Source organism: Zonotrichia leucophrys, chromosome 3, assembly GCF_028769735.1.
Source record: "Zonotrichia leucophrys gambelii isolate GWCS_2022_RI chromosome 3, RI_Zleu_2.0, whole genome shotgun sequence".
NCBI classification, from domain to species: Eukaryota; Metazoa; Chordata; class Aves; order Passeriformes; family Passerellidae; genus Zonotrichia; species Zonotrichia leucophrys.
In genome coordinates, this window is record NC_088172.1 from 83,543,553 (window position 1) to 83,566,896 (window position 23,344).

At 39.0% G+C, this 23,344-nt stretch overlaps 1 protein-coding gene across 2 annotated transcripts in view; it reads left to right on the top strand.

The window, feature by feature from the left end:
• The window catches only part of HHAT (hedgehog acyltransferase), a 191,610-nt gene that overhangs the window by 113,194 nt on the left and 55,072 nt on the right, over window positions 1–23,344 (top strand). For both annotated transcript variants that reach the window (XM_064709041.1, XM_064709042.1), the window contains exons 10-11: window positions 4,955–5,156; window positions 19,694–19,838. In XM_064709041.1, coding sequence (XP_064565111.1) covers window positions 4,955–5,156; window positions 19,694–19,838 — 347 coding nt within the window. The remainder of the gene's footprint in view (window positions 1–4,954; window positions 5,157–19,693; window positions 19,839–23,344) is intronic.

The following is a 23,344-nucleotide window of genomic DNA, read 5'->3' on the forward strand; positions in this document are numbered from 1 at the left end:
TGTTGTCTCTGTAATTGCCCAATTCAAAACCCTGTGATGGTCACACACTTAACCCTTGAATGCTTTGAAACTTACAGAGACATTGGAATGTTCCCTGAAATAAAACACAAAATCCCCATGTATTAATTGTATTTACATCACCATTGCAAGCAAATTAACTTTTTCTTTTTTTTCACATTTCACCTCATTCTGGATTAGGTGTTCCAAGATCAATGCCTAAGAGAGGGGAAAAAATCATGTATAGCATGCACCTTGCTGTATTACCTTACTTCAGGAGGAAATTCAGGCGCATGTTGAAGAAAGGTCCTGGACAGAGCAGCAGTTAAATGGGTGGTTTCCTTGCACTTTCTTCAAAATTTAAATATGTTTAAAATTACATGTGCAAGTAAGAGCAGTGTGTGGAGGTCTCAAGGAATAATAGCCCTCCTGAATGATTCTTAACTGATCCAAAATGCTTCTTTTAGAGGTCTTCTGAAGTTACCAGAATAAAAACTTTATAATGTAGTGTGTTTTTCAAGGCAGTGCTTGTCAGATCTCTTATGATTGTTCTGGAGATTACCACTTCAAGAAAACTAACAAAATGGTTATTGGATTTAAAAGGTATTCTCTGTAAGTAAATGTCACTTTTAAATACTTCAGCTATTATGTTTGTGTTTGCATTACTGTAGGGATTTAAATGGTACCATTTGCATATTTTATCCAATTCTCTAATGTTCGCTTAGTGAGTTAAAATGAAGATAAGTTGTGTAAATGAAACAGCTTGCTGGCTGTGGATAAGGTAATTTAAAGTGCTGTACCTGGACTAAAAGTAATGCACTTTGGGGACAGCATATACAAAGGATGCCTTGTTTGTGAAAGCAGCATGTCTGATTGCATGTAAGTTTTAGTTTGAAATCAAAAGAGAAATAGAAAGATAGAAAACACAGAGATATGTTTAAGGCTGACATCTTCTCCTTGGGAGGGGAAGGCTAGGAATGTATGTTTGGTCATGTCAGGTATGGGGGTGTACGTGCAAATAATTTATACTATATAACATTCTCTCAATATTTGTATTTATGTGCTTCCAACACACCCCAGATGTTTTGAGATTCTAATGACATGGAGTTCTCTTCCCCCTTCTCTCCATGTTATGTACATAACTTTTTCATCTGACAGCATGAAATACCTTCCCTTGTTGTCCTTAAGGGAGGTCTGGCCAGCCCCAGCCCAGGGATGGTTGGCAAAGCCTGGCCTGTGGTGTTTCCATGTTCCTCTCTGACAGTCTGCCTAGAAATCGCTGTTCCTTCACCTTCAGATTTCTCCTTTGAAGCTCTGGCAGTGACTGACTTTTGGCCCCCTAAGTTAATGTTTTATTTTTAAATACTCACCTAGCCTGCATTTTTTGATACCAAGCATTTTCCACAGGTCTAATCTTCTTGTCTGTAATTTTCATGGATCTTAAGGGACCATCCCTCCACCATTGCTGGCCATCCCTCTAACACAGCCTGGAGGGACATGACCAATTACTACCCTCAAATCTACTTAACTCAACATCCTTTTCTCCTTGCAAAATATTTTGCTGCTTTCCTTTATTAGTCCACCTTTGGCTTATTTACCACCAAGTAACTGCTGAGTTTTCTTTTTCTGCATGTGAGTTAAAATAAATTTGTTGTATATTGCTGCCACATTTTTCAGCTTTTCTGCCCTCCTTACACTTGTAGAATAAATGGGTCATCTGTTCAAGACCTTTTAGGAAACTCTACTACAAGGGTATTCCTTTGAGTTGAGTTAGGCTGTCAGGAGTACCCATGGTTACTTTTATGTGCTAATAGACTCCAAACCAGGGATTTTGAACTTCTGTGTGGATTTTCTGTGATTAGAAATGGGAATAATCTTAAAAGCTGCATGGAAGCTTAAAATGAGATATTTATGTAATGCTGTTCTACTTATGGTGCAGCAGGTCAGCATGTTCTACAGCAACCTCTCCATTTGTGTAAACCCTGAGTAAAGTACAGGGTTTACAGTACAAAGGGACTGCAGGGAAAGATTGCAGGTAGATAGAAGCATTGGTAAGAAGAAGAAAAGTTAGGAATCATGCAGATATAAAAGACATTGATTTGTAGTAGCCATTACCCCTTAAACTCTTTCCTTGCCTCCTTCCTTCCCTCCTCACAGATTTCCTTACTAAAGTGGAGGGCAGCACAACCTTCTGAATGCACTGTAAGAGCTTCCTTTTCTTCCCATGGGGAAGGGTGAACGAGGGGCTGTGTAGGGTATAGCTGCTGGACAAGGTTAAACACAACAAATTGTTAGTTACAAACTGTGTGTTGTGTTGTTGATAATACAGAACTAATATCTTCTATCATCTGGTTTAATAATGCTTTTCCCAGGGTTGTTCTCCCTCACACTTAAGTGTTTGTGCAGCTTTTTGTAATCAAATGAGTATTCTTCTGTGTAAACACATAGGGGAAGTATAGAGAAATGAGATTCTAAACTACCAGGTTGCTCTAAGATAAGCAAAATGCATCTTTGCAGCAATGAGAGTTCTGGCATGGTTGTTTTGCAAGACAGTTTTGGCTGTTGGAGTGTTTTGGTAATCAGAGGGCACAGAGTGCCTGGTGTTGAGCCAGGCTCTGCCCCTGCAGAGTTGCCATTGCTTGTAGGCAGCCCTGCCAGTGCAGCAGGGCATGCACACCTACATCACTGGCTGTGATGTGCATGGATGATAAGGCAGCAAATACTTTTTTCCCCTGATGTGTTCTGTAATGACTTTTTCACAAGATTTTCTGAGTGAAAAATACAGGAACTTACAGAATTGCTCTTCACTCTGTTCAAGAGAAATGACTCAACATCTATCAATCCTTTATAATCTCTGTAAAACTGCGCTGACAGGGGAAGGCAAGACACATGATCTGAGAGTGGTCACTGCCCTTGTGACAAGGAATGGCAGCCAGCTGCCTGTCCAATTCCTCGTGGCACTAGCAGGGAAGGAGAGAGGCTTTGCTTTCTGCTTTCCATTTCTCCTCTGGGCAGGGAGGCAGGCTCTCCACAGTACTGGAGGGGAAGGTCAGAGTGTTAGTAAAGATTTTGTTATTCCTTTTGCCTTCTGTCCTTCTTCAAACAGGTTTTCAGGTAGTGGATTTTCAGTTGCACGTTTGCCAGTAGCCTCCCTACAAGCTAAAACTTCACTAACCTTTAACATTAATCAGAATTATGAGTTGTTGCTGCTCAATTATGTAGCTGCTGTTGTCAAACACTAAAAATCAGAAAACAGCCTATTTTTCTCTGCACAGTAAGCTGAAAGCCCTTCAGGCCAACCTAAACTGAGCTGCAATTGGAAACAAATGTGTTGATGCTGCTGAGCTCTTCCTGGCAATGCCATTGCCAGTGGAGGCTGCCTGTGCAGCTCTGCTGTCTTTACCCTCTGTGTCACAGCCCTGCAGGACATTCACTGCCTGCAGACTGCTGGGATAAACCCCTCTGCCATTAGATTAATGGACTGCAATTGCAAGTGTCTGTTCAAACATAGGAAGGGGGGAGAGAAAAAAAGCACAACATAAATAGAAACTATTGATCCTAATTTCTATTTATTTTTCATATGCTTAGTGAAAAAGCACACCTACACTGAAAAACATGTAATCAGATGTTCCCTGTAGCAGATTGAATTAAAAAGGTGTATTGATGTTATGCTAAGAAAGAATTTAGAGCATTTGACACTTGTTTTTTTAATGACTTTTTGTTTACCCTTTAATTATGTTCATCACTGTATTTTACCCCATTATTTATTTTCTTACTTCCTAAGATTAGGAATAAGCAGTGTGTTAATTTCCCTTTTAAATTTTTAAAATTATATTTATCCCTGAATGTGAAAACTGATAACTAGAGATAAAAATTTCACTGGAAAATAAAAAATCCCTGAATTATCTTAGCAAGTAGGAATAGTCTCAGATATGAGTACAGACTTTCATGCCAAAGCAATGACAGCTGAGGAGAGCTGTCACTGGTGGTTCTCAGATACCACATCTCCTTGCTGGTACCCATGAGCTGGGTGGTGACTCCCCTGCCTGATGGGCTTCTTCAGAGTGTTGACAGAAATATGCAACTCTTTCAGACAGTGTCTGGCCAGTGGTCATGCCTTAATCAGAAAATGATGGGAGTGGATGTAGCTCTTCAGGCTGGAAGTGAAATGACCCACAAAATAGTGTCAGCTTTCAGAATGCCATTGCTTCTGATATTTTTTCTGAAGCAGCACTGCTTTCTGGACACTTATAAGCATCAATTAATGACTAAGGTTATGACTCCTGAGTTCAGTTTAAATGCAGAATATAATTGCATGGAGAGTGTTTCATATGGGTTTCCAGGCGTTTTTGGTATGAGTCCCCAAAAGGTTGTCAGACTGACATGATCTTGAGAGTGTAATAGAAGAACCAGATAGGAATTATTTACAGTTCACATAATTTTTAATGAAATATTTCAAAGGAAAGAAATTACAACCTTTTAGTAATAAAGTATGTTTGCATGCATCTACATTTCTGACATATGGGAAACAGTCTATGGGTTGTGACTGTATGTGACTTTATATAATGTTTTAAATTTTTTGTTAATAATCTTATAATGCAAATTCACATGAAGATTACAGGTAGTTTCTGTAGCTGACTTACAACTATTCCAATTTAAAAAATTGAATATCTGCTATTTTCAGTTTTGAGAATATGGTTTGTGCTAAATATTTGCCTAATGCAGAGTTCCCAGGACCACAAAATTGCCCTTTTGCCAAATGGTACATGCACATGTTTCATGAAGTGATCTACAGCTTTGCAGAAAATAGGGCAAGCTCTGTAAACAGAACATATCAGGTAGTTTTTTCACATTCTTTTTTATGCTACAAATTGACACATTTGTTCTGTGGTGGATGTTTTTCTGAGATTTCTGTGAAATCTCTAACAGCACTGCATATTTGTCATTTCACCTGCAGGTACATTTATGTTCCAATGGGAGGATCTCAGTCCAGTTTGCTTGGAACACTGTTCTCTACAGCCCTCACTTTTGCCTTTGTGAGCTACTGGCACGGAGGTCAGAGTTATTTGTGGTACTGGGGTGCACTTAATTGGCTTGGAGTAATTGTGGAGAATGGCACCAAGAGGATACTTTCCATTTCACTTATTCAAGATTTAATTGTAAGTTGAATCTTTCTCCATTTCATATTCTTGTTTCCTGGCTCCATGCTCATCTGACGTTGCTGGTTACTAATTTGGTTGATCCAAGATTAAAAATCATGGATAACAGAATTAGGATTCCCTTGCCCACCCTCCAGTATCTGTGGTAATAATAGTTCATATCACTAGAATTTTGCAAAGTAGCAGCAAAGCAGATGGTGAAATATGCATGGTCTTAAAAGCTTCCTCTGCAGTCCTAGAGTAAGCAAATGCTTGTCACGTTGTATAGGGATGAACAGAAGCCAGTTTTAACATTTGTATTCTGATTTCACTCAGGATGGCCTTAAAATATTCATCTTCACTAAAATTAGGAGTGTATGTTTCTAACCATGTGTTTCCTGGACAAATGTGTGTGTAGCAGCTGCTTGCATCTGGGAACAAGCTTACACTGGGAAATCTTATGCCACTAAAGAGCCAAGTAAAGAAAACATTATTTTGCCTTGAAAATCTCTGATATTTTCATTTTACTTATACTTTTGACCTTCATGCTGTAATTTCCAAAGGACAAAATTGACTTTGATGTGCAATTAGATGCCAAAACCACTATTTTAATTCTGATGATCATTTTAATCTGCAGGTTTGCTCACTACTAAATCCCAAATCTTCTAGTAACTGTTTGTAAGACTAATTTTTAAGTCTTGCTTCCTTACTAGTGATAATTGCACAGAATTCATACTCCTATATATTGTTGTTTTGGTGGGCACTCAGTCTGCAGCCTGATGGAGTCCTGATGCTCAAGGAATGATGCTTGTTGTCCATCCTACCCATTTCAGTTTTCACTGTTGTGGCGTCCTGTGTGTAGCAGCTGATACAGCTCAGTAATTTAGTAGCCAGTGCTACCTTGCATCGCCCAATTGTCCATCACTGCAATTTCAGTGATAGTCTGGAAGCAGATTTTTACCTTCCTAGAGAATGAATTTATCAGATCCATAAATCCTCCCTCTAGGGGGAAACTGAGCTTCACCATCTGACCAGCTGCATATGTTTGTCTCTGGACTGCAAGGCAGCACAGTTTTTTAGGCATCCAGCTATAGGAGGAAATAAAAGTGTAGGGGCTTGCTTTTTGTATCTGATGTCATTGTATTAGAAATTTTTTAATAAAACTCCTAGGGAATTAAGTTCTTAAATATCATAGAAATTATAATGATAATGACATTATAAAGGTGAGGTTATATATGTTGGAATAATTTCTAACATGTAGTTCTAATTATAGTTAACTGATGCTGGCAGTAGGGTTATTTTTGTATAAATTAAACCCCTAACCAAGTGCATTTTTCCCTTTTCTTCCACCTTATTTTCATCCCTTGTTTTTAAAGGCCTATCCAGTGTCTTCCATGTCTCCTTTGTTTCTCATTTCTGTTGGGAGATCTTCTTTAGAAGACCCTTTCATATCTTTTCCTGAAATAATTCTGCAGCCAGAATTTTTAATATGCATAGTTTTGGCATCTACATTAGTGCACGAGGCAGATCTCACTGCAGCTATGGCTGATTTGCCTTGTGCCTTGAAGCTTTCTCTACAAGAACGTGAGCTACAAACCACTCATTGTGGCTCTCTCCTCACTTTTCTAACTAGCTCCCATTTTCTCCTCGAATGCTGATGCTGGGGGGCAGATGAGTGGTTGGACTTTGCATTTTCCTTATCAAGGGGTGGAGTGATATGACATTTTCTGAGATGTACCACATGTAAAAGAAACTGAAAATTTCCCAGTGCCCTGTATAAATTTCCTCTTCCCCCTGTTAATCTGTTTTTTGGAAACATTCTTGTAATCCTTGGTGGGGAGTGTGCTGCAAGTCCAATCACTGTGGTGTTGAAGACCCTCTTTTGGGGGATGGGTTTTTCACTTAAATTTCATCTGTTGACAAGCTGAAATCCTTTGCATTCTTGTGCTTCACTCAGTTGCTGTGTTGGCTCTTGAGAGCTATTTTTGAAAAGGAAAGTCTATTTTTGTCTTCAGAATAGCAGATGAGTTTTTGAAAAAATACAGAGCACAGGTTTATGCTTTTTTTAACCCATTCTGTTCAGCAAGCCTCCTCATATATTATTCTTAAAAGTTGAGAGATATAATTCAGTTGAGCAGGAGGTGCTTACTAACAAAAAGTAAAAATCTAGAGGTATAAGTTTAATTTCAGTTTTACTCTGTTTATAAGACTGAATTGATCACTAAGAGTACCAAGAATGGTATCAAAACTGCCTCCTTTTTTTTTTCCTTACTCATTATTGTTTCAGTTCTCTTGTGAAGGGAAGATTAAAAATCAAAAAGAGCATATTCAGCTCTCATCTTTCCCTGAATTCTTGTGCTAACTAAATATATATATATGTATATATCACCTATATTTATGCAGATTTTACAGTAACTTCAGTCCCAGTGCTTGAGACCAGCACAATATGAGGAAATCACACTTCTGTAGCAGTCTGACAGGTTTAAAATATTATCTCAGGCATTTTGAGCTAGAATGAACAAAGCAGCACTGTTATTATTTGTGAGAAGTAAAATCAGCATATAAACAAATATGTACTGAAAACAGTAAATTCCCTGACCCAAAAAATTGGTTCTGGAACTTTTAATTTGAACTGGTTTTAAACCGGTGCCTGGTTCCTGCATTCAGCTCTAGAAGAGATGATGAGCTTTCTTACATCCTTTTCAGCTTCCACTCTCCTGAACTTTAGTGTTTCAGTAAGTTGTGTGAGGAGAAGTTATCTCCATGTCTTTTTTTCCTTATTGATTACTTGTTAGTTCTCAGTAAATTAGAGGGGAATTAATTAACATTTTCTTTTCAGCAAAATGTTATCTATAAAACAACAGTAAATTCTAGGCTTCCTAAGATAGGGTGAATCTGGGAATTTTATATTAAATGGGAGAAGTTTCATTGTGTTTTTGTCACATATTTTTTTCCTGTCTTTTTTAGGTGATATTTAGATCTTTACTGAGCAAGGTAGTGCTTTGCTTCTCTGTTTCTATATTAATTTCTTACACATGAACAGACTTGAGTAGTAACTCATTTGAAATCAATGACAGAATTTGTATTAATTTTTAATAAATAATGTATCTGATTTATAAAAGAAATTTCTAATGGCTAGCATTCTCCCAGTGATTTCAAGTTTTTCCGTCTCTTTCCATAAGGAAAATGATCTATAGAAAAGCAGATCTATGAAAAAAATTAGATCTTGGTATAAAAATAGATTTAGAATGAGTTACATCTTACAGTAGCTGGTAGCACCTTTAAATCAATGGCTTTTTGAAAAAGAAATATTTGGAGATTATCCAAAAGGAAGATGTACCAAAGGGAGTGAAGCTGGCAGATTGATAAAATTAATGTTTTAATCTAAATTGAAATAGCAACATTTATCTTTTTAGTTCTTCAGTTAAGTGAAAACATGTCATTCAGTCTAGTAAGATTTTTTTAAATTGAGACATAAAGATCTCTTCTCAAAATCATACTATGATGAAGTTCTAGTTTAAGATCTTATTTTTAGATTTATTTGGTAAGAAACTCAATACACTATAAGCAATTCATTTTGGGAAACCAACTACTTTTAGATATGGCATATTTTAAATTTTTGCTATCCTTGTGAGTGTTTTGTTTTTTTAAAATATAGAATACTTTGATTTCTGCATTTTCATTTATGGCTGCAATGAGGTGCACGAATTAAGTCCATTTCAATATGCTGTCATTTCCTACTCAGCCCCCCTTTGCAAAAGGGGAAGCATTTTATATGATGTCCATGTTTTTCTTAGTGGTTTAGATTAGACTTCGTTAGTGTGTTAGATTATTCTTTTCCCCATAGGAATGAACTCCATACATTTGTCTCTGTAGTTAAAAGATCACCAATATTTTGTGCACCAAAGATGGGGTCAATGACAACTGGTATCCTCAGCCTTCCAGAGAGCAGAATTTTAGATGATTTCCATAGTTTGGTGGGGTGAGGCATTTTTTGGCTGTTTTTTTTTTTTTCCTCTGCTTAATTTTGTTTGTCCTGTTTGTTCTTCTAGATGCATTAAAATTTCTACATTTACTCATAATAAGTTATGCATTGTCCAGTGATCCTGCAGACAGCTGGTGTGGAGCATGCAAAGGTCCTGACTGGTTAGCCTGACCTCTGGTTCCGCAGGGAATTAAGCTGATCCAAAAGCTCATTGCTGTTGAAGGGGAAAAGGTTTAATTTCTCTTTCCTGCCTTCCTTGCAGTCTCACCACTTCCTCCTCCTCACACCTTCCTGCTGGAATCTTTGCTCAGCTGATCTGGCTCCTTATGCCTGCAGGAAGCTCTACTTCCTTGGGTTGTTTTATTGCTAGATGCTTTAGCTCATGGAGAGGAATCTGAAAAGCACCCAAAGCAATACAGGGTAAGAGACAAAAGCCAAGGAAGGGAAATGGAAGGGGAGCAGCTCAACTGTTTGGAACCTCCCTGTTGTAAATGTGCATAAACAGTGTGGGGTAGCAGACTGAACCTCTGTACTTAAGAGCAGTGAAACGAAGCCAGTTGGGTTCTGCTGCATTAATCACTTGGGGTATGCTAGGCACACATTCAACCTGACCAAGATGAAAGTGCCTGTGTATTTCACAACCATGTACATATTCAATGTTTGTGTCCTGTATGTATCGAAAAATTAGTAATTATTTCCTTTTGTTCTTTTTTGCAAGTATAACTCAGTTTGAGTTATAGAGTAGTGAGACAAGTAAAGTTTCCTTTTTCAGTAGAGACAAGATCTGACTAAACATTATGAAGTCATTCAAGGGAGATGTGTTTGTTGATTACCTTGGAAGATTAAATCATTAATAAGATCTCTGCAATAAATAAAGATGCTAACAGCTGTTCTTCAGCATGCACTGGGCTTTGATCTTCTCTTCGTTCATTTGGTGGAAAAAGTACTTATATCTCTTGTATACTATTGTGAAGCCAGTCTGGCCTTTTCTTTTTTCCAATAGTTTTGTGTAATTCTTACACATTTTTATTACAGCATGGTGATTTGGTTAAGTGACAAGCATTACCAATGGTACTTTCTTCATAACATCTTTATGTACTTGCTGTAGAATTGTGTTTGAGTTTGTTGCTTCACTTTCTAAGAATGAACAAATTCCCTTAAGCAGACTCTTATTCTCTAATGCAGAATTGATTTTCGAGACTAGGTACCAACCATAATGTCAAAACCCAGATGAGGGGAAGGGGCTTGGGGCTTGCCACTCACTCCCTACTGCCCACCTGACCTTGAGTTCAGCCATATCATTGCTGCAGCCAGAAATCTTTACTATCCAAAGCAGTCATACTCTGACTCAAAATAAGTGGAAACTTGTTCTTCTAGATGTGAACATTAGTCAGAGCGGATTTGTGACTACTGGTCTTTGATATTCAGAAGCAGCAAGCTGAGTCAAGGTGCTGTTTTGTACTGAGATTGTGAGTGACCATCAAAGATAAATATGGGATGCCTGGTGTATCCTAGTCAGTCCAGTGGCCTCTAGTTTTGCTGACAATAGTTCTGAGTCAAGCAATTCTTGCTATGTTTCTGCTTTTGCTTGATTTTATTTTCTTCTCTCTTTTCCACCCTTCTGTGGTAAGGTTTCATTTGTCTTAATGGAAATAAATCCCATAACCTTTTGAGTGCCCTACTAAAAAGTCTCACACAGTCTCACACTTGCACTGTGGCACTGATTTTCTTTGCTAAGGGATCTTCTCATCTCAAACTCAGTAACAAAGACTGGAAATGTAGTAGAGGGACAAGCACATGCAGTGTGATATGGAATTCTGTGTGGTGAATGACAAAAATGACTGCAGAAATAATTCAGAGATAACATTCTATTGTTTTCTAGCTTTTGAGGCTTTTTTGGTCTAATCTTTGGAAGAAATATTATTTTTGATGCCAGAAGTGGAGAAACTGTTGTGATTTCTCTGATATGATTACTGCTCTGCTCCAGAAGACAATATCAGCTGGGAAGCCCCTGGCATAGCTGGCATAGCATAAACCCCAAAAACCATTTATCCAACCTACTAGTATTATTTACTTCCTCTTCCATTTTGGAGACAGTGGGCAATTTTCTGGTGCTAGGTCATTAATGCTGTTTGAAAAGCAACTAAATCCTGCTACAGTGTGAAAACAAGGCAGGATGATGCTGGTTATGTGCTTCTTTGTTACTGTCACATGAATACAGCCTCCCTCTGTGGTTTGCCTCAAAAATTAGTCCAGGCAATGGATGTCAGCAATTACAGAAATACGAGTTGAAGTCCTGAGGACTGGTTGCACTCTTTTCTTCCTGCTCTTCCTTGAGCTACAGAACATTGCTGCAGGGAAAGAATGGTCTTTATTTGCTGAGAGTGTTTGTCAAATGTCTCCATGGGGATTATTACTATGTATTATTTATTTGGTAACAGTCATAAGGGGCAAGATCAAAATTCAGCACTAATGATTGGTGAAGTTGGATCCCTTCCCAACTGGATTACAATTTAAAGGCAAAAATGTTAAAATGGGGATGAGAGAACTGAGAGAACAACATGGGCAGAATGAGAACCCAAAGAACAAAAACAGGGATGTCAAGGACTTGGAGACAGAGAAGAGTGCACAAGTCTCTCGATCCGTGAGAGCTGAGACACATTTATAGGAGTATGTACACTGTCATTGCTTGGCTAAATTCCCTGCTTTAAACATAAAACAGAAAAGAGGATGGTGAATTTCAGTGCTGTTCACTTTGCACTTTTCACAAGCTGCCTGTTAAAAAAGAACAAATGGGCAGGTTCTTTGAGAGTGAAGAGTTAAATGTAGAAGTACAGAAATCTCCTTGTGTGTATGTCAAGCTTCCACACATGCATCTGTGAGTGTAGTGGATACATACGAGCTGGTAGGAGGCTTTCTTCAAACAGAAGGGGGAGTTGGCTCTTTGCTGAGAGATGCTATAAATGTAGATCTTTTGGAAAATCTAAAAATGAAATGGTGCTAGTGCAAGACAGCGTTTTGTTGAGTGAATGTTTAGTAAGATATCAATAGAGAAGATGAGTATCTTCTCAAATACTATATATAGCATTTATTCCTAAATTCAGAATCAAGTTCTATTTGTGAAAATAGATCTTAACTGACAGCTGCTTGATTTTAATTGTGTGGTCCTCTTTTTATAGGAGTTATGTAGGGAATTACAGGTTGTTTGCATCATCCTGTCTCTTGGAAAAATGCTGTCAGTTCCTGCTTTTATGTGTGAACCTTCCAGGAGCTAATTTTTACCTTTGCTTTGCAAGGAAAGTATATAACTTGAAAAGAAATGGGATATGACCTCAAGCCACAGTTCAGGTTGGGCAGAAGGGAGGGAAAAACTGCAAGCAAGATGAAATGCCAGAAAAATGAAGCAAACTGAAGTAAAGGGGATGTTTCTGGGTTAGAGTTAGGTGAAGAACAGAACAAACAGGAATGATTGCCATGATTACTGAAGGGTGCAGTGTATGTTGATGAGGGAGTAAATTTATTCTTCTGCTTAGTGTGGAAGTTATTGATGGATAAGATCTGGTAGCACATCTTGTTCACTTTCCTCTTGCAGGCCTGTTCCTTTCTTGGTACGTTGCAGCCCTGGGGATTCCACAATTTCTTTTAGATGATTTCATAAATTAATATTTTGTACGTGTTCAACCAGAATTCTTTATTTTTGTTACTCTTCTGTGCTACAGTCTCTGCTCTTACTCTGTTGAACATCTGTCCCTCAGCTTCAGAGTGCAGGAATGTGTACCATATTGAGGTGTCAGGCTCTCATGAGCTGCCTTTCTCTGGCTCCTGTTGATCTTCAGGCATAACTTCTGTTATCATTAATGAGCACGTGTAGTCCCTCCATTTGTTTCTGCAGTCTCCCAAACGCACTTCTGTCGCTATGACCCTTTGCCCGCTGACAGCGTGTATTAACAAACATAAGATGCTCCATTGCTTGGACCCAACCCATCTTTATTTCTACTGCTCACTTTAAAAATTAAATAAATTGACATTCTGTTTGGCAGAGCTTTGTCACAATTTTCAGCCTTTCCTCCGTCCCATCTGCTCCCCCAGCTGCTCAGTCACACCCTGCCCTCCATTTTCAGCGTGCAGATAGATAAAATAGCCAGGAACTGTTAGTCAGGATGTGTCGCCTCCCTTCCCACTGTCCCATCTGCTCCTCGCTCTCTTTCAGCTTTTCACCCATGCTCCTGGTTTCTGCTGTCCTGTTATTTTTGGCAAACGGCTGCATTGCGGATGACCCAGATTCAGGATATGTATTGGGGTGTTCACTCTTGCCGTAGTGTGGCGATTCCTGGGGTTCAGGGCATTGAAGAGTTGGCTTGTCATTTACCTGAGCACGTTTTCTGAAAGAAAGCACTTGAGGAGGGTTGCCACCTTTAAGATTGATTGAGTGGTATCCCTTCTGTCAAAAGGTATGGATGTTGTGAGGGGGGCTTAATTCTTTAGTGGAGGGTAAAACCTGAAGCTCGGAAAATTGCACTAGTAAAAAGAACTTTGAGGCTTTTTCCAAGCTCTTTGCTGATATGCATAAGAACACCACCTGTACCCCTCCTGTACTGAGCAGCTTTACTCACAAACATCCATCCATCCATCCATCCATCCATCCATCCATCCATCCATCCCTCCATCCCTCCATCCCTCTATCCATCACCCCCCCCACAGAAATCCTTGTAAACCCTAAATAACAGACTATTGCAACGAACATTTAATTTTGGTTTTGTGACGTAAAGATGAGTCAACCTTGCATCAGATTTTAAGCATTGTTTGTCTAATAAAAACCTTGAGGAAATTGAAAGGATGGAATTATAGGAAGCACCTTTAGTCTCCTCTCATACACCAGGAGAGGCAATGAAAGATAATGCAGGACTAGGTGTTATTTTCATGGGAGTTAATTTGCTCTATTTCTTCAACACAATAAATAGTGCCGTTTCTATATCTTATTTGGCTGATAGGTTTGAGTGGGAGGGAATGAAGTCTGTAGAACAGATAATAATAAAATATTGTATACTTTCAGAAGAAGAAAGTTGTTCTAGGTTATCTTGATCCTTAAAAAACAAAGGCAGATAAAAATAGAATAATGTAATCTCTAGTTTGCAGTTTGTAGTATCAAGTATGTTTCATGTCACTCTGGTCATAGTATCTGGCAGTCTTCTTCCACAGTGCATATGTTCACATAAGAGATAATTCAGCTGCTTCTCCAATTTTATCACACGCTCTTGTTTTACCATGTGCTTGGATCATCAATTCTCTGGATGGGTAGTTCATAAAGACATAAATGTAGTGAATCTCTGTTTTATTCCACGAAGATAGACTCTTGCTTAAATTGCAGGAAATTTAATTCCTTTACATGGGACTTGTTAAAGTATTTTCAGTATAAGCAAGCTCGATAACGTCACTGACTTGATGGCGAAGTTTTCTTTAATCTGTCCCAGAACAGCTCTATAAATGAGATGTTTTGCAAATGCAGCACACATGGATGTTTTCCGTCTTATGAGTGTTTGCCAAGAAGTTACCAGCTAATGTCTGTCAGGGGAGACTGCCTGCCACTTGTCACTCTGTCACTGAGCTGGGTTTGCAGTGTGGTGGCAAACATGTGCCCCTGTTCCTGAGCCCTCCATAACCCAGTGTGCCACTGTGGACCTGCTCCCAGAACAAGCCCCTGCAGTTGGATTTGGGACCTCTCTCAATGAAAAGCCTTTGGGAAATGTCAAATCACCATGATGCCACCACTTCTGCTAGAAAAAGTTTAAGAGTGATTGGTGTAGGAAAATGTGGGCTTGCTTCCCTGATAAAATACTGAGGGATCTATTTTTGTAAACAACTTCAGTGTGATATTGTGTATGGGACTGCCTACTTTTGACTGCTGTACGGAATTCAGTCTTAGGTGTCTCCTCAACTTCATAGAATTACAGAATAGTTTGAGTTGGAAGGGACCTTAAAGATCATCTAGTTCTAACCCCCTGCCATGGGCAGGGACACTTTCTACTAGATCCGATTGCTCAGAGATCCATCCAGCCTGGCCTTGAACACTTCCAGGGATGGGGCATCCACAACTTCCTGGGCAACCAGTGCCTCACATCCTTACAGTAAAGAATGTTTTTCTGATACCTTATATAAAGCCATGCTCTTTCTGTTTGAAGGCACTCTCTCTTGTCCTGTCACTACCAGCTTCCATTTGGAAGGCTGGATTTCTTATCCTGGTCAGTCTTCCCCACAGCGTTTTCTCTGTTGTTGGCTAGCTCCAAGAAATAAATGCATTTACCTGGACCCTCACTTTAATCTCTCCATGCCATTCAGTGCTATCTTTGTGAACAGTCCTGTAAAAATGCAAATTTACTGTTGGTAGCTCTTAAGTGACGCTAGAGAGAAGTTCCTTTAAATTCTGCTCTGCTGCCTGCTCATAGTGGTGTAATTAACTTGCATAGCAAATTAAATAAGTATTTTCTCTATAACTCAAAATTAACTCAAAATTCCACCATGTCCTTTACCTTAACTCTTAATTCTCTCCTAATTGATCTATTCTGGTGTGTGTTATCCTTCATCAGCTTTCTCAAGAGACAACCATTATACAAGCTTCCCATTTCTAGCTTGGTTTTCTCTTAGAGGCTGAATGTGACATGCATGTGTAAGTGGAAATGGATTTAGGAATGGAAATGTTTGGACTGTGCAGTTTCTTTTCACGCCTGTCTTCCTCCTCCACTCTCAAATGCATAAGATTTGCTTGTCAAGGTACTCTACTACATGATACTGCCATTTATTTTTGTAAGATAGCTGCAAAGGCTGCAACACTGGGAGAGCTCTGATGGCAGCCAGTTTTGCAAGACCAAACAGTGTGCAGAGGGAAGATTTTCCCAATGTCTGGCAAAAATGTCTGAGGCTGATTTTCATGAGCAGCAGGAATGGGTTTGGAATAATAACCTGAACTCCATTCAGTTCCAGAAAGGTTGCCTGAGCCAGTGTTTTACAAGTCACTTTCTATGTCATGCTGCATGCAGTTGGGCTGAGTATCATGATAGTATGTCTATTTTTTGGGGGGGTTTTGGTGCAGTTTAAGTGCTTCAGTCTATTTATTTCACAATGTGTGGGGGAGGTGAGGATGCTGGTGATTACTAAAGGTGAAGTATGGTAAAGTATTGATGTGAGGTTATAAGATGGAGCATTGAGGAGGGATGCAAACCAGAGTTTCAGCCAGGCAGCCATTGTTTCATTGTCATTTTAACGCAAGATTGCCATTCTATCTTCTGGCTGTATTTCCAATAAGAAAGAGGAGAGAGAAAGAGACAGCACTAAAATCCAGAGAAATGCCACAAATCCATAGCAGTTGTTTATATTGCTGTAATGGAGCATATTGTGAAAAGCATTAAATGGCATAATGAAGAGTTATGGGTGTGGAGAGTTTTTTTTATGTTTGCTTTGATGTTATCAATTTGCTGTACATTCACAAAATTTACAAGCTTGTAAATATTTAAATAAAATTGTTGTTATGGGTTATCTAGAACACTGTAATTTCTTTTTCATTGCTAAATAATGCTTTCAGTATATTAATTTGAGCACACTACCTGCTCGGGTACTTTCCCAGTTAGCTTATTCTAGATGGCTTGAGATGTTTAAGGAAAGTTTTCTTTTTTACTTTTATAGCAGCTGAGCAAAATCTGCATTGACATCAAAGACTGTCAGGAAAATGTTTACTGCTTTTTAGATCAATGGCTAGCCAAGCTAATGGAAATTAGCTACAGCAAAACCCAGTGAAGATTCAGTGCTTGTCTAAACTGTGTCTGTCATAAACTGCTCCTTTATACCTTATAAATGGCTAAGGGCTTTTATGGTCTATACTACATTTAACTTGCCTTGTTTAATGTGCAGCACTTCTGTAAAAGGTGATGTACTATATGTGACAGTTTGTTTTTTTAGTAACTCTACTCATTAAAACAAAAAAAGGTAGCAGAGCTTTTTTGGCTATTTATGTTGTTTTAGTTGTACTGCTTTGAGTTGTAAAACAGGCAAACTTTAGAAACTTAACAAGTCTGGTCATTACCTTGATGGAAAATGCAGTTAAACACCAGCTGTCTGATGGGTTGTCCATCTCCAACTCTTTCTGTTGTTTAGCAGAGGATTTTTTACCTTTCTTAATTAAAACTTTTTAAGTAAGTTGTTTTTAACTTGTTTTTCCTTAGATTTGACAAGTAAGTTTGATAGGCAAAGGGAGAGTGAAAGGTAGATCTGATGATAGAAAATGCCCTATTTGAGCTGTAGCTTAATTTGAGCTATCATGATCATAACTTGTCCTTTTTTAAACTTTGCTGTTAACATGGATTTCATAACAAGATTTCAAATGTTTTCTCTGTGTGCCTACACTTACACATTCTGAGAAGACATACATTTTTCGTATGTGGGACCATACATTGAAAGTATGCCTTTCAGAAGGGACAAACTTAAGCTGTCCTCTGTGTGTGTGTGAACAGAAGGAGAAGGTATTGGAAGTCCTTGGATAGCTTTGGAGATGTGAAGTACTGGAAGGGAAAAAGTTCTTTCACTAACTCAATTGTTTGTGACTGTGAATATTTATATAATTTTTATATTCTCTTCCTATCATGCCCTAGTTTTCATCCAGAATTTTCAGAGAAAAATCTCAGTCTCTGTTTTCATTCATGACTATTCTTCATAGCATTGTGTGGAAGATTGGCTATTGCTCTGTTGTACATACTGACTGATATGGAGCACTTGTCCTTAAACCTTATCTGTCTTCATTCTTGTGCTGACTCAGGTTGACTCATATACTAGATATAGCTCTGACCAAGGCTAACGTTCAATTTCCCTGAGATTACTTTGCAGTAATATTTTGAAATTGTATTTCGATGCCTGTAACTGTCATTTATTTGAAGATTTGTCTCTATAATCTAGCACTTGAAACATTTGTTTTGATGCTTACAGAAGAAGCAATTTAATTGTCTAGAAATGTATTTTTAGGTGTGTTTTGAGCATGTGTTTATATTGTTTCAGGTATCTGAGCATGAATTCTGGTCTGCCTGTAGCTATTAAAGATTAATTACTGACTTTTTTGGGGTTTTTTTTGGTACTGCAGTCACAAGACTTTGCTTTCTGCAACATCACCATTTATGAGATGAATGCTGAGCAGTCCCTGATACTTCCCTTATTTTCCATGCCCTGGAAAATGGTCATCACTTCGCACAAAGCATTCAATCTTTTGTAAAGATTTTGTAAAGATTCAGGCACCATGTACAGAGGCTTTCAGCCTGGGGCCATAATGTACAGGATATTTTTCCTTGTGTAGTAATGAGACAATATTTCTTGGTGAAGTGCTGTAAATGTTCTTTAAATTTACCTCTAGCAACTGAATAATGGAGGAAGCTAAAACTCCTTCATCCTTCTTTTACCATGTTCTTGCAGTCCCCATGCTGCACTCACACCTCAGGTGATAATGCAAAATACAGATTCAGAAAAATGTAAACTAGTAGAGAGAGATCTCCTTTATTTGTGTCATTGGGACAACAGTACCAAAATCTGGATAATTACGCTTCTTAAACATGAGCAGTAACATTTGCGCTGAAAAGAAAATTTGAGATTGCATGTGGATGTGAACCTTTTTTTAGAGGTATCTATTTGTTAAGAGTCATTTCTATAACCAGATCTAATCTGATCCTAGAATCTTTCAGTGATGTCTTATTAATGAACCAGAGGATTAATGACTTCTGAAGTTGTTTGGTGCTGTTTGCTGTGCGCTGAAGGGTTTTACTCTATACTGGATCCTATTGGAAGTATCACCCACCCTAGAACATTGCTACTGTTCACATCCGTCAGCAAAAATTCATCCAGGAGCATATTTTGTAAAATAAGAATTAATCCACTGAATGTATGGAACTGTGTCCTGTTCTGGGCTCCCCAACCAGGGACATGGACGTGCTGGAGTGAGTCCAGCCAAGGGTCTGAGAGTAAAGGGACTGAAACCTCTGCTGTAAGAGCAGAAGCTGAGAGAGCTGGGACTGTTCAGCCTGGAGCGGGAGGGCTCAGAGGAATCTTAGCCATGTGTATAAATACCCAACTACAGGCTTTTCTAAGTGGTACTCAGTGACAGGACAAAAGGCAAGGGGCACGGACTGAAATCCAATTTCAACATAAAAAAATACATTTAAACACAAAAAAATCTCTTTTATTGTGAGGAGTTGCCCAGTGAGGTTGGGCAGTCTGCATCACTGGGGATATTCAAAACCCAAACAGATATTCAAAAACCAAACAAACCCCTGAGCAGCCTTCTCTAGCTGACCCTGCTTTGATCCTTCAGAGGTCACTTCCAGCCATAACTATGATTCAAGACTGCTTTTAATCAGGAAGCTTTACTCAAATGGCGTTGGTGAGAGGTTCTGTTAGATTTTTTAAAATCTTGGGGATCTGTTCCATAAGGAGTTGAACTTCTGTATGAAAGTTGTTTGTTATAATGGCAATATCTTTTTGTAGTGCTGCTTGAAGATTTGCAGGGATTGTTAACTTCATGTGCACCTTTTGTTTTGCCTCTCAGGAACGTTTCTTCTCGCCAAGATTTCGTCGTCGACTTCATGCTGTCCTAGCATCTGTTAGCACTTCAATGCTGATTTTATCAAATCTAATATTTCTTGGAGGAAATCAAGTTGGAAAAATCTACTGGAACAGGATCTTTATGGAAGGTAAGTTTATTTTTTATGTGCTTTCTAGATAACAGAATGTTCCAAATGTTACCTTGGGTGGGCTGAGCCAGGTTTGTCTCTCAGTGCACTAACTGGGAGTTAATTTTTTTCTGGTCAAAACTATCAAAAAATCTGGGAAAATTCAAATAACTCTGCAGGCTGCATGACTACAAAGAAACATTGCTTTTCTCCCATTCAAGCCTAGAAGGAGGGCTGTCAGGCTTCTCTGACAAGAGAAATTACTGAAGATCAAGTAATAAATGTGCGACAAGTTACCGAGCTGAATTTTTTCCCCACTCTGCATTTCACACATGTCTGTAAGGATAGGTGTATTAAAGCCAACCCCATACATTCTGTGGATGGCTAGTGGGTAAGATCTGCATAATACAGCATAATTGAACAAGCATTCATGGCTTTTTTTGGTAGTGAATGTGATTTCAGGCTGGGGACCTGCTGACTATTGAGGACAAGTGTGGGGACAGGAGAACTTGGGTGACAGTGTCAGCCTGTGGTGCTGCTGAATAAGCAGTATGGGACGTGCTCTGAGATGACTCAGGAGACAGAGTGAGCTTTAATTGTTTTGCCAGAGGTCAGTGTAAGTAGGACCAGTTTTCTTTTTAGGTTCTTACTGCTGCCAGGCAAATGAAGATCTTGTAGAGGAATATTGCTTCCTCAAGAGGGAAGTACTAATAGGCTTCTGTGCCTAGAAGTGTTCTTTTAAAAAGACCACCACTGTCTATTGCAGTGTTTTCTCCTCTTGTTCCTTTCAATGGTTAGAAATCACCTCTGGAGTTCCAAGATCCTACTTAAGTATCCCAAAATAGTGAAACTCTTAAAGAGTAAGTTATCTATATGAGTGGAGGGATTTATCTTCTGAACTAAAGGAGAAAAACCATTCAAAGAGCTTGAAGAAAGGGACATTTTTAGCATGAAATATAGTGAAGCTTTTTGTTAATGCTGGGAAGGAAAGAGGGAGTACCTGATTTTGCTCTTCAAAGCATAAAATGCTTGTTTTCTGTTTTTTGAAAGGCTTTGTTTTCTCTTAAATTGTTTCCTTCCAGTTAGTTGGCCAATAGTAGAAAATAAGCTGAGAGAAAAAGTTGAAAGTAAATTTGAACATCTCTTCTTATTTATTAAAAGAAAAAAAAAGGATTAGTGAAGTTACCTATCTCAGCCTTATAGCCCCATACAAATTACTTCCATAATGCAATCTGTATATTAAATGAAAATATATATCAAGTATGCCTTCCTTGTTAGAAGGGTTACTGGTTTTGCAGGGGTTTGCAACTGATGAAGGATAATGTTTTATGAAGTATAACAATATTTAATTAAAACAGAATCAATCAATTATTGATTGTTTTTCAAGGTTTGTTTTTTTTTCTTGGGGGGGGGGTAGTTCTTTAGTCCATTCCTCCTGCACTTGAATACAAAGAGTTACTTAAGGATTAGGTACCAGTCATCTAAGACAGGAATAGGAAATTAGTTTAGTCATTTGCATCTTTGTTTCCATAATGTTTTAATCAAATTAACTTTATTTTTAGAACATAAAAGCTTTTGCTTAGCACGGCTCATGCTCCACCAGTAGAAATCTCAGTGTCTCAGTGTTCAGCTTTGTGAGCTTTGCATGCCTCTAGTATTTGATCACTCAGATGCCTGTGCGTAGATTGTTTAACTGCATTGTTGTTCTGACAACTCCCATGTATAAACTGAAACATCCACAAAAAATTTGTTGCATCTACACACCTGATCCATTGTGGTTTTCTTACTGTGGAGCAAATGGGTGTCACTCCAGGCTGGGGATGAACAAACCAAGAGCAGCTCTGCAGTGAGAGACTTGGGGTGCTGGTGGATGAAAGCTGGACATGGCCCAGCAATGTTCACTGGCAGCCCAGAGAGCCAAATGTGCTTTGGGCTACATCAAAAGGAGCCTGGGCAGCAGGCCAAGGAAGGGGATTCTGCCTCTCTGCTCCCCTCTGGTGAGACCCCTCCTGCAGTGCCGTGCCCAGCTCTGGGGTCCCCAGCACAGGAAGGACAGGGACCTGTTGGCGAGAGTCCAGAGGAGGCAGCTGAGATTAGAGGGATGGAGCACCTTTCCTGTGAGGAAATGCTGAGAGAATTGGGATTGTTCAGCCTGGAGAAGAGAAGGCTTTTGGGGTGACTTAACTGTGGCCTTCCAGTACCTGAATGGAGACTACAAGAATGATGGAGAGGGACTTTTTACAAGAACCTGTAGTGACAGGACAAGGGGGAATGGCTTCAAACTGAAAGAGGGTAAATTTAGGTTAGGTACTAGGAAGAAATTCTTCCCTGCAATGCTGGGGAGGCTCTGGAACAGGTTGTCCAGAGAAGTTGTGGATGCCCCATCCCTGGAAGTGTCCATAGTCAGGCTAAATGGATCTCTGAGTAACCTGGTCTAGTGGGAGGAGTCCCTGCCCATGGCAGGGGCTGGAACTGGGTGGTCTTTAAGATCCCTTCCAACTCAAGCCGTTCAATGATTGAAGGCCAATCAAATCCAGGACTATTCAAAACTTCGTCTTCAGTTTCAACTAAATTTAAGTGCTGGTCTGTAAGAGAGACAATAAAAATCTACATTTGCAGTGTACAATGTTAAAAGCTAAAGTTAGGTAAATTTGTTTGTAGTCTGCACTGTTCTGGTGAATCCAATTCATCAATATTTACAGACTAAACTAAACACTACAAATATGTACTCTTTGATCATTCCTTTGTCAGCCCAAGAACAGATGAGATGATCTAGCTACTTGGCTTGCACTCAAGCTTTTGCCTTCACCTTATAAAAATTCAGTTGGGGGTATGCTTGACTTGTTAGAACTAAGGGTGGTGGTGGTGAGTGGGTGTTCTGTTAGGCAGGAGGGCATTTGTGTGGGTTTTTATCTTTGTACTTCATTTCTGGTGTGATGCAAGCAATATAAAGTTCCCAAGAATTAAGATTTTCTTTTGTACATTACGATTCTGTAGAGCTTTAATTAGAACAGATGTTTATATTCTGTCATTGACTTGAGAAAAATAGTCTAGAAATCTGGCAAAGGACCCCCAGAGCTCTTTTGTGTGTAATACCCAAATCTGAGTCATTTCACTTCGTAGACAAAGCAATGTTACAATGTCCAGTAGGCTACTGAGATCTGCTAAATATGTATCTAGTTGCTTTGAGTCAGTAATTGTTAGCTTTGGGTCAAGAAGAAAGAAGATATTCTGTGAAGTTCAGGTTAAAATATTAGAAATAATGTTCTCTATTTAAAAGCTCTTTGATCTCTTCGAAATTTACCTTGGTTTAGGAAACCTAAGCAGGGTTTTGCACCACTCTAAAGCCAGAGAATAGACATTGGCATTGTCAGGACATCTCTACATTCTCAGGAACCCCCCAGCAGGACTTGAGATTGGCTGACTGAGGTGGCAGAGGGCTCTGCAGCACTAGTGTGACATGAAATCCCTCTAAGGTCAGGAACAGAGAGATGTGGAAACAAAACTGCCCACCTGTGCACTATCAG